This window comes from Myxocyprinus asiaticus, chromosome 8, assembly GCF_019703515.2.
Source record: "Myxocyprinus asiaticus isolate MX2 ecotype Aquarium Trade chromosome 8, UBuf_Myxa_2, whole genome shotgun sequence".
In the NCBI taxonomy this organism is placed as follows: domain Eukaryota; kingdom Metazoa; phylum Chordata; class Actinopteri; order Cypriniformes; family Catostomidae; genus Myxocyprinus; species Myxocyprinus asiaticus.
The window spans coordinates 8,009,846-8,022,460 of record NC_059351.1 but is presented as its reverse complement, the minus strand read 5'-3'; the positions used below and the strand labels follow the sequence as shown (position 1 = coordinate 8,022,460).

Sequence of the window (12,615 nt, the reverse complement as noted above, 5' to 3'; positions counted from 1 at the left end):
ATCTGACGCACCTTTGCTGTACATGCAGACACAGCAGAGTTGATATTTAAACGTCTTACATATTTCTCTGCTACACACAAGTAGCCACACACATACACGTGCACACATACAGGGAGTACACAGGAACATGCAGGAAAACTTCTTCCCATGCTTTTGTACAGGAGTGTGTGTACAAAATATCCCCTTCCTTTGGGGACATCCATAATGGTAAAAAAAAATAAATAATAATATATAAAGTAAATGGTTTAATGTTAAGTTTATTTATTTATTGTAATGCTGAATAATAATAAAAAATAAATAAATAAATAAATAAATGCAAAGAAAATCTATAAATGCTAAAAGTTTTCTTTTAGGGGCAGGGTTAGAGTAATTTATATTATACATAGCTATTTGTATTCCTTATCTAACCCTTAAAATGTTTTTGTTGATGTAACCTAATGTATTCAGGTTGATTCAGTGATGTTTAATAATATTTGTGACTTAAAACAATTTAGATGTTAAGACACGAAGCAGTTTTTTTAGGTTTACTAGGGGTTAGGGTTAGGTTAGGGTGGGGTTAGGTTAGGGTTAGGTAAACAAGAGTGTATATGTGTGGGTCAGATTTTATCTATTTTGGGGAACGTCCCTAAAAGGACAGTAAAAAAAAGGATAGTTATAATTGTGGTCCCTGTACGGAAAACAACTTAATAAACTAATAATACTATATATAATACTAAATAATATCTTAATCAAAATGTCAAAATGCAGAAAGGTTTGTGTGTTAGGTTTAGGGTTAAAAAATGTCATTGGCTAAGTAAAAGCAATAGAAGTCAAAGAAATGCCCCCACCATGATTGAAAAACAAATGTGGGTGTTTGGAAGAGAGAGAGAGAGAGGTTGGAAGTTGGGCTGCAGCTGGTGTTAATAAGCTTGCAGGATGCAGTACTTCACTGTCCAACCTCTGCATAGTGTTGCATAACTCTCCCTCACTTTCTACGGCCATACATTTTTCATTTTAAACCATAATAGACACTTCAGTTTAACACTTAACACTTAACTTCAATTTTGTTCCTCATATTATCCATTTTTCTCTCTCTCATTCTTTCTTTTTTCCACTCTGTCTCTCTTTCCCTCCTCCCACAACTGTCCTCTGCATTTGTGTGTACCCTAAGGGTCTTTCCCTTGATATTCATCCAGTTCCTGTCCGGTCAGAAATCCCCACATATTTGTTTCAGGAAGTGGCTAGTTCATTGTGCTCAATGTGTGTATGGTTGTTCATTTACACACTTTTGGGCTGTCCAGTAACCCAACCCTTTTCCTTGACATCCCTTTTCTTTTTCTCTAATGTGTGTTCCCTCTTTCATTCATTGGATGTGGCAGCAGGAAAATATTTGGGTGCCCGTGGTTTCATTGCCCTTATTCTATATGTTAATGTGTGTCATGTTTCAGTGTCACTGACAAATAGAATTTAATCAAGCAGAAAAGGTCAAATTTATCCCAGACAATTGCCGTCTTGTTTCTGCTCCTCTGAGACCACAGGACCACACTGTGACTTTTGCACTAAAATCGAATAGCTGCCAATCAGGGAAAAGATTGGTGTCAAATGATATCTGTTCTGTGATTCACCTCCTAATGTTTTATCCACTTAGCCACATTAATTTAGTCGTGCCACTTGTCAAAGTCCTCTTTTTAGATATTTGATAACTTTTAAAATTCAGTTTAGAAGTGTGGACAGCCAAGAGTGACACATTAAATCAAATCACATCAAATCTCGATCTACGATGACGCCGCGGATTGCTGCCTCGGTGTGGAGCTCTCCAGTTCTTTTGCTGTATTTGTTTGTTTGTCCTGTGTTTAGTGATGTCTTTTCGATCACTTTCACCAGAGATGAACTGTTAAATATTCGGCAGCAAACACCAGATAATTTTTTACCGGTATTTGATTATTCTGACATTTTGTTGGACATTTTATTCGGAGGAGCTGTGGTGCTGTACAAGTGCACTAAAAGACGCAAACTAGGGAAGCAAGCCGGTGCGCTGGTCAAACTGCGTGAACGCAGCTTCCGAACCACACTGCCAAGCATACATCTAGCGAATGTCCACTCTCTTCCTAACAAAACGGACAAACTACTTCTCCTAACCCATACAAATAAGGACTTTGCTAACTCTACTGCTCTGTGCTTCACGGAAACCTGGCTGAGTGAAACCATTCTGGACAGCATGTTACATCTGCCATTCTTTCAGCTGTTCAGAGCGGATCGCATCATGGAGTTATCAGGGAAAACGAGAGGTGGTGGAACATGCTTTTACATCAGTGCAAGTTGGTGTACAGATGTAACAGCATTGAAGAAGATGTGCTGCCCTAATTTAGAAGCGCTCTTCCTCAACTGTAAGCCTTTCTACTCGCCACAGGAGTTTTCCTTGTTTATTCTGGTGAGTGTTTACATTCCTCCACAAGCGTGTGTGAACGCAGCGCTGCAACAGCTGGCTGATCACATCACAGACACAGAGCAACAACACCTGGACTCACTTATTATTATTCTTGGGTATTTTAAAAAAGCAAACCTCACACGTGAACTGCCAATATATAAACAGCACATTACATGCCCAAACAGAGACAGAAATATACTGGATCACTGGTATGCTACATTAAAAGATGCATATCGCTCTGTCCCTAGAGCAGCTGGTTCATCTTCTTCCAACCTTCAGGCAGAAACTAAAATCAGCTAAACCTGTAGTTAAGAATGTAAAAAGATGGACCAATGAAGCAGAGCTGGAACTACAAGCCTGCTTTGACTGCACTGATTGGAGCGTTTTTGAAGCTGCAGCCACTGACCTGGACGAGCTCACAGATACTGTGACATCATATATCAATTTCTGTGAGGACAAGTGCGTTCCTAATAGGACTTATTTAACATAAAGCAATGACAAACCATGGTTTACAGCAAAACTCAGGCAGCTTTGTCAGGCCAAAGGGGATGCTTACAGAAGTGGGGATAAAATCTTGTATAATCAGGCCAAAAACATACTGACAAAAGAGATTAGAGAGGCTAAAAGAAGGTACTCTGAAAATCTGGAAAACAAGTTTTCAGCTAACGACCCTGCATCAGTGTGGAGTGGCCTGAAAAACATTACCAGCTACAAGATATCATCCCCCAACACAGTAGCGAATCAACAACTGGCTGATGACCTGAACGTGTTTTACTGTAGATTTGAAAAGCCCAGTCTTACACCCCACACTTGCTCTGACTTTCACTTCACACAAACATAAACACCTCCTGCAACCACCCTCCTCCCCCCTCTTGCTACTCAATCTGAAATTAAGATCTGTGAAGAGGATGTGTGCCGGGTCTTCCAGAAGCAGAAGACAAGGAAAGCACAGGGCCCAGATGGTGTTTCACCCACTTGTCTAAAAGCCTGTGCTAGCTGGCCCCTATCTTAACACAGATCTTCAATACATCACTGGAGCACTGTGAAGTTCCCAGCTGCTTCAAATGCTCCACCATTATCCCTGTCCCAAAGAAACCCAAGATTGCTGGATTTAAAAACTACAGACCTGTCGCCCTGATGTCTATAGTCATGAAGTAATTTGAGAGACTGGTGTTGGCCCACCTGAAGGACATCACTGGACCCTTTTTGGATCCCCTGCAGTTTGCCTATCGAGCTAACAGGTTGGTGGATGATGCAGTTAATATGGGACTGCATTACATACTGCAACATCTAGACAGACCAAGGACTTATGCAAGGATCCTATTTGTGGACTTCAGTTCGGCTTTCAACACCATCATCTCTGCTTACCTATGGAATAAATTAACCCAGCTCTCAGTTCCCACTTCTATCTGTTAGTGGATCACCAGCTTTCTGACAGATAGGCAGCAGTTAGTGAGACTGGGGAAATTCACTTCCAGCACATGTACAATCAGCACTGGTGTCCCCCAGGGATGTGTGCTCTCTCTCCACTACTCTTTTCCCTGTACACAAACAACTGCACTGCCAAGGACCTCTCTGTCTAGCTTCTGAAGTTTGCAGATGACACTACAGTCATCGGCCTCATCCAAGATAACAACGAGTCTGCTTACAGAAGGGAGGTTGAACGGCTGGCTCACTGGTGCAGTCAAAACAACCTGGAGCTGAACAAGCTCAAAACAGTGGAGATGATAGTGGACTTCAGGAGGAACACCCCAGCATCGACCCCGCTCACCATTCTAAATAGCACTGTTGCAGCAGTGGAGTCATTCAGGTTCCTGGGCATTACCATCTCACAGGACCTGAAGTGGGAGACCCATGTTGACTCCATTGTGAAAAAGGCCCAGCAGAGGTTGTACTTCCTTCGTTCAACCTGCCACAGGTGCTGCTGATCCAGTTCTACTCAGAGTCTGTACTCTGCACTTCTATAACTGTCTGGTTTGATTCAGCTACCAAGTCATTATTGCCCTACTGTAGTTTTCTATATATATTTATCTGTTGTATCTTATTTTTTATTTTTATTTCACTGTTTATGTGTATATGTTTATATGTATATTTCAAATGTTTTGAATGTATATGTTGTAAATGTATATTTTTTGTATTCTCTTTGAACTGGAATCTTCTGTCACCATGACAAATTAATTGTGTGTGTAAGCATACTTGGTAATAAAGCTCATTCTGATTCTAATTAATCAGAATTACCCCAAAAAACAAAAACAACTCACTCTTAGATTTAAAAAGTCCAAAGTCAGACTTGCCTGAGGGTACTGTATATCTAAAGGACTTTTCCAGGTTAAATACAAGTCAAGCTTTCCAGCATGCTGTGGATTACCACAGAAAATAATTTTGACTCATCCCTCAGTTTGTAAAAAAAACAAACAAAAATTGGATTTATGCACTAAGAGTGGAAATCTATGTAACAAGGCATTGCACTGTAATAAACGTCAAAAAATATGATAATAATAATTTTTATATAGCACTTTTAAAGGTAGATTCTCAAGGTGCTTTGCATAGGAAAAATGTTAAATGAAAAGAAAAAGGATGAAGAAATTCAAACATGCTAATCAAAATATTATTACCAATAAATAAATAATACAGAAATAAAACAATCAAGTAAAAGCTTTTCTGAAATAATATGTTCTAAGATTGGCTTCAAATATACTAAGAATTACTTTGGTAACACATAACCATAACTTTATCCACCTAGAACAGATATCCCACTACAAAAATAACTTTACAACTCAATAACACAAATTTTTGTATAGAATTATTAATATAAGTGCTGTAACAAAAATAAGCCCTTCACATTTCTTCTTTCAAAACCCCCAGAATACCTTGCCCCATAGACTTTTATTGTAAGAACATTACTGTAAACACAAATTTTCTTTTTTTAAAAACTGAAGTCTAAATAATTGCCAGTTGTAATCGACAGTGTGCAACAGTTTCATGTGCATAGATAGCACTTAAAGGTATTATTTATGTTTCCTGAACACTCCATCCATCTTCCATTGGTCAAACAAACAAATACTTTTGTCCCACCTCAAACTCATGCCATTGCTGTGTCATGTTGGGTGGGATGCTGGCTAACAGCAATGTTTTGATAACACCACAGATCCACATTTACACTTTTCATGGAATTTAGCTTACAAATATCTTACTCATAGTTGTTTCTGCATATTAAGCTGGGATAGAAGAAAATATTTTAAGTATTTTTGAAGTATTTTAGTATTTTACTTGGCTTTAAAAAGAAATACACACATCACCTGTGTTGAAACCAGAACTTTTTCATAGACCAATTGCAGTGCCTTGCTTTCTCCAATAGGTGGCATTTATCTAACTCAGTTTAATGACTCTTGTGTCTCATTGCCTTTGAATCAAATGCAGTTTAAAATAGTATTTTATAACCACATAGTTCAGTGCAAGGGTTAAGAAAGTGGTTTCTGGATCAGACTGGTGTAATTGAGAAACAACATGTTATCGTTCCCTCAGAGCAGTCAGCGTGTCAGACCAACACATTCAAACCTGTATGCACATAAACCAGCTGACTTGATGTGTATTTTTGTTGGTTGGTCTCCATAGCAGTGCCCCCAGAAGACCTTACTTTACCTGGATGTGTTTGTGTGAGGTGTTCCTCTCTCTCCTTCTTTAATTCACAAAAACACACACAGAGCTTCTACCCATTTGAGTCAAACTCTTTTATTCTAAAATGTTCCGACAGCCTTGTAAATAGATAATGAACATTTTAAGTTTTGAACATTTTGAGTGAACTTTGATACGCTCTCTAGATTTAAGAATCGGCCATTAGAAAAACCCAAATCGGTCATCCACTATATACCATGGTACTGAATGATTACAATTCATACTATTCATTTATTATGGTATTTACATGGTACTCCATGTACTTCTAAGAGAACCACTGTACTACAGTGCTACATAAAACATGGTTATACAGTGGTACCATGTCCACAAATCATGTTTGTATGTTGGTGCCTTTTTATAAGTGCACCATCTCTTTGTTCTCTCTATACATCTGATGATGTTGCAGTTCAGGCAGGGCTCATTTGCAACCTTGAGAGTAGGATACAGGAAAAATTGCTGATGCACACCTGAGTCAGTCAGGATCTTCCATACTCAGTGTGTGTGCAAGAAAAGTGGATATCCCATAAGTCAGCTCTTTTTGTGCATCCTATATTTTCTGAAAGGATATACCATCAGTCAGTCCAATTACTGTAGGGTGCTTAATGAAGCCGCAAACAGACTTATACCACACATTAATTTTGTCTTTCAATCAATGAAGCACAAAGACAATCTGCTGGGTATATGTTCAAGATTAGCATTGCTGAATGCACTATATCCTTTATATAACTAATCTTTGTTAAAAAATTTAAAGGGATAGTTTACCCAAAAATGAAAATTCTCTCATTATTTACTCACCCTCATGCCATACCAGACATGTATGACTTTCTTTGTCCCACTGAACACAAAGATTTTTAGAAGAATATTTCAGCTCACAATGCAAGTGAATGGTGGCCAGGCCCAGAACTTTGAAGCTCCATAAAGCACATTAAATTCTGAATCTGATTCTGATTCTAAAGCAGCATAAAAGTAATCCATATGACTCCAGTGGTTTAATCCATATCTTCAGAAGCGATATGATAGGTGTGGGTGAGAAACAGAACAATATTTAAGTCCTTTTTTACTATAAATCTCCAACTTTGACCAGTCCCAATCAGTAGGGTTATGCATGAAAGAACAAAAGAAGAAGAATGTGAAAGTGGAGATTTATTAGTTAAAAAGGACTTAAATAAATCTGTTTCCCATCCACACCTATCATATTGCTTCTGAAGACATGTATTTAACCACTGGAGTCTAATGGATTGCTTTTATGCAGCTTTAATGTGCTTTTTGGACCTTCAAAATTCTGAGATATTTTCTAAAAATCTTTGTTTGTGTTCTGCAGAAGAAAGAAAGTCATACGCATCTGGAATGATGATGAGATTTTTCATTTTTGGGTCAACTATCCCTTAAACACAATGTGAGTGCAACTGCCATTATGTCATATCTAAGGTTTATTTAAAATAACATACAATATCACAATTAATTTTGATGTCAGTGATGATGATGATGTTGTTGATGATGACGACAATGTCTTTTGTTCTTTGCTTTCAGGCATTCCAAGGATGCGCACCACAGAGAAGTTGACAGGGCCTTGCACCCCCACCACAGTCTCCAGCTCTTCCTATAAGGGTGCTCAGAGAGTGACCTCCTCCAAGCTGCCTGTCAAAAGCCTTCCCACAAGCCCCAGCTCCTCATCACTGGGAAGTATAATCAGTGAAAGCAACGGTATTGCAGTAAACAAAGGTGTGTGTATGTGTGTGTGTGTGTGTGTGTGTGTGTGTGTGAGAGAGAGAGAGTAGTTGGTTACCCAGTGCAAGTATTGGAATCCTCTCAAATTAAATACACCTGCTTTCCTCTTATATGAACATCATCTCTCTTATTCTCAGGCACAGTTTTTCTAGCCAATCAACTGAGCCGTAAGTTACAGCATTTAACAGCACAGCACAGCTTTTTTTTTTTTTTTTTGGACATTTAGTTGAATCAAGGTGCTTTCTTGAGTTGACAAATATATTAAGTTGTGATTCTATCAACTTAACTTGTCATCTCAATGATAAATACACTTGTATTTATATGAACACTCGATTTTTGTAAGGGATAGTATATGTCAAAGTACCATGATATTATCATCTTATATCACTGTACCATGGTACCAACATAGTATTTTTTGTTAGGGTTTCTCAGAAAAACTATATATATATATATATATATATATATATATATATATATATATATATATATATATATATATATATATATTATTATTATTATTTTATTGTTATTTTTTTCCAGTCTCTCTCTCTCTCTCTCTCTCTCTCTCTCTCTCTGCCTTAAGGAAAACTATTTTTCAGTTCATACTGCCCTGATTCCTTTCTTCAGGTCAAAGGTCACATCTGCTCAGAGTTTAGCAGTGTCTGTAAGAAACAATCTTATACAATACAATCTTTGCTCACAACATTACTCACAACATCCTCTGCAAAACATCCTTTCAGAATGATGATTGGTTCATTCCCACACTCACACACAAATGGTCTCCAAATGTGTCACATTCTGAACTTAAATAAAAAAATAGAAACAATCAAGATCTCTCTACTAATACAAGTTGTCATGGTAACTTGGAGCAGTGAGATGCAATCTCAGTAGGAACGCATATGAATGTGTTTGGAGTGACTAAACAAGATATTGTAGGTGAATTCACACCAAAATTGCCCATTAATATCATCACAAAAGCCTTTAATTTAAATGATGATTGTTTGCATGTGGAAGAACTGAAAAAGCATTGAAATATTACTGTGATTACCGATGTGTTTTCTGTGCCGTAATCAAAACTTAACGGTGTCACTTAAAGCTTTTCCTGATATTTAAAGCTGAAGTATGTAACAAAATACCTTCTATCCCAGCTTAATATGCAGAGACAACTATTAGTAAGCCATTCATAAGTACATTTTCTTGAAAACTCTAAGCTCTATGTTTCTGTGTTGCTATGAAAATTGCTCTGTTTGTTTAGAGTTACCCGCTTAGACGCACCCCAACAATGTTACTCAATTAATGGTATACGTTGGTGGCGGGGTGGAGGTGGGGGGTTGGGGGGTATTCAGAAAGCTGTTTTGAAAACAAAGTTAATTTTTGGTCACACTAGTTGCGCAGAAATAATAAAAAAAATTGCATAACATTTTAAAATTTGTTTTCAAAAGAATGTACCAGTGTTTGGCAATTTTTTTCCACTTATTTTAAATCTCACTAACTTAAGGTGAAAATGTGTACAAAACCTTTCATGGAAAAAATACATTTATATTCAAGATACATTCTCTGTAAACAAGTGTTAAAAGTGCACTCAGTATTTATTCCTTTAAAAAAAGTTTTACTCCTAAAGAAATGAATAGCCATTTTTTAACATACGTATAAAATCAAGTCCACTCACATGAAATGAAGACTATTAAGATTAATCATGGCTGACTGTGAATAGTGAATTTCTACAGTGACATCTGTAACTGACAACTGTTGTGTTTAAATGATGCTTCATCCATGCCCCTGGGGTTCAGTGTAAGTCCAAGATAACATACATGATTAATTACTGAGTGCACCTTTAAAATTGTATGTAAAGATATTAAGGAAAATGAATATGCTTTTATGAATGTTTACTTCTTTTTCTTCTTCTTCTTCTTTTTACTGGAAAACAAGATAAAAAATACTGATTAATAATAGGATTTATGGCAGTGTACACTATCTTATAATTCTAACGATTTCTCTGTGATCAGTTCCTGCTGAGATAATGAAGAATGAGGAGAAGTCTATCAAACAATCACCCTCATCCCAGACACAAGTGAAGTCTCCAGCCAGCAAACCTGTATCTGGTCACCGCAGCAGAGCAAGCTCTATACCATCCAGACCAGTGGCAGGTGAGGGACATACATATATAATCCACAGTATGGTTTAGTATCGATTATTAGCAGTAATTCTCTTTAACACTCCTTTATTAATGTATCAGTCAGCATTCATCTGTCTCTAATCATGTATTATTTGCACTTCAAAGGGAAACTCTCTTGTCGTCAGATCTTTTATAATCATTAATCAGTGAGAAAGCTGAACATCTTAGCTAAAGACACTGTAACTAACACTTTTTTTTATGTGCTAGTTTATTTTAAAACAAGATATGATTAGAACCATAAATACCTAATATATATATATATATATATATATATATATATATATATATATATATATATATATATATATACTGTAATGTATATACTGTATATATACAGAGTATTTTGTATTGTTTTCCAGTAAAAATGTCTAAACATCCTTAAAACAAGATCAATTTAGCCTACCTGAGAAACAAAAAATATTTTTGTTCATATTTTGAATATGTGTATTTTTTTTTCATTGGTGGACTTTTTATGTTTTACGCATAAATCTTACTAAACTTAGTCTTGTATTTCTTAAATTATAATAATAAAATAAGCCATTTGAAATGTATGTGCTAACGTATAAACACAGTCTCTCTCTCTCTCTCTCTCTCTCTCTCTCTCTCTCACTCTCTCTCACACACACACACACACACACACACACATACACACACTTCATAAAGGTTACAGTTTCCGTTTTGGATGCAAAGATGGTACTTTTTGTGAATGTTTGTAGATAAGATTGATGAACCATCCTGTCTGGATGAATGAATGCCTTGCTAATTATCCAAAAAGTATTGATGGTTAGCTATTAATGTTTTAACAGCATTCTGTCTGCCCCACCCTGTCCCACCCACTGCCATTAAAACACTTAAGCACACAAATCCTCTCCATCAGTTCCTTCACTGCAACCTGTTACTGCACAATCTGTTAGCATACAGATTGATTTTTTCTGCACTGTTTCAATAGGGCAGAAGGCCCCATCTGTGACCAACCAGATGACAGCTAAGACTAACCAGAATGTTTTGCAGCGCACTGGATCAGCACGACTTATTCGCTCAGCAACAACAGGTAAGGAGAAAATATGTCTGATATTGATCTTTGAGCCTAGACAGATATTATGACGTGTTCAGTCAGTCATTTAACTGTTCTATTCACCAGTAGCTCTGCCATATCCAAAAACGTGCAGTCAGGGGTTAACTTTTTATTTAGCTTTTAATGACTTAAGCGTGCCTTTTCTGACTTTCCAGATTTTGTAACCATTTGGGATGTAACACTGATGATAACTGTAGGTTGTTCCTTTCATTGTATATACGAAAGGTCAGGCTGTAGGCTGCTCATACAGTAGCTTAAAATAGAGTGTGAAATGAGTGTTTCTCTGTGTTGTGTGTGTATTAACAGGTGAGTGTGGATAATTTGTTGATAACAGGTGTGCTGGACAGATATTGTGATCACATCCATCTTTCAATGAAAACATAAGAATACACAAAAACACACACACTTTCGCTTCTCATAGTGTTGTAAATCACAGCTATGTGTGTTCCAAATTCCAAATGACTGTGAAATGTTTATTTATTTTTTTCTCCCCAATTTGGCATGCCCAATTCCCAATGCGCCCTAGGTCCTCGTGGTGGCGTAGTGAGTCGCCTCAATCCGGGTGGCGGAGGACGAATCTCAGTGCCTCCACGTCTGAGATCGTCAATCCGCACATCTTATCACATGGCTTGTGGTTGTTACTGTGGAGACATAGCATGTGTGGAGGCTTCACTCTATTCTCCGCGGCATCCACGCACAATTCACCACGCACCCCAACGAGAGCGAGAACCACACATTATAGCGACCACGAGGAGGTTACCTCATGTGACTCTACCCTCCCTAGCAACCGAGCCAATTTGGTTGCTTAGGAGACCTGGCTGGAGTCACTCAGCACACCCTGGATTCTAACTCACAACTCCAGGGATGGTAGTCAGCGTCTTTACTCAATGAGCTACCCAGGCCCCCTGACTGTGAAATGTTTGCTGCTGGCATAATGTATAAATAGTGGGCATTTTGAGACAGGGCATAGTGGATATTTGAATGTTTTAGTTGAAAACGTGTTTGAATTTAGTTTAAGTATCTCACTATTTTACATTTTGGAAATTAAATAGATGGTTTTGTGTCTAAACGCAACAAAAACATGGATCAAACATTGGCTATTGAAATCGAAAAATAATTGAATATGTTAAAGGAATAGTTCGCCCAAAAATGAAAATTCTCTCATCATTTACTCGCCCTCATGCCATCCCAGATGTGTATGACTTTTTTTCTTCAGCAGAACACAAATTATGATTTGTAGAAAAACATTTAAGCTCTGTAGGTCCATACAATGCAAGTGAATAGGTGCCAAAATGTTTAAGCTCCAAAAAGCACATAAAGGCATCATAAAAGTAATCCATAAGACTCCAGTGTTTTAATCCATGTCTTCAGAAGCGATATGATAGGTGTGGGTACATCTATATTCTATATAAGTATATTCACATACAGTACATAACTCTCATTATGTCTTTTTCTCATTCTCTCTCTTTGTGATACATACAAATGCAAGAAACAGGGCTCTTTTGTTCTCTGTTAAAGGAAGGCTGAGTGTTATGAATGAGGGGAGAGATTTAT

The 12,615-nt window shown here is 37.4% G+C and overlaps 1 protein-coding gene across 1 annotated transcript in view; it reads left to right on the top strand.

The window, feature by feature from the left end:
- Positions 1-12,615, top strand: part of LOC127444529 (microtubule-associated tumor suppressor 1-like) — a 75,627-nt gene that overhangs the window by 21,702 nt on the left and 41,310 nt on the right. The window contains exons 4-6 of the mRNA XM_051703937.1: positions 7,613-7,804; positions 9,817-9,957; positions 10,936-11,037. Of these exons, the coding sequence (XP_051559897.1) occupies positions 7,613-7,804; positions 9,817-9,957; positions 10,936-11,037 (435 nt within the window). The remainder of the gene's footprint in view (positions 1-7,612; positions 7,805-9,816; positions 9,958-10,935; positions 11,038-12,615) is intronic.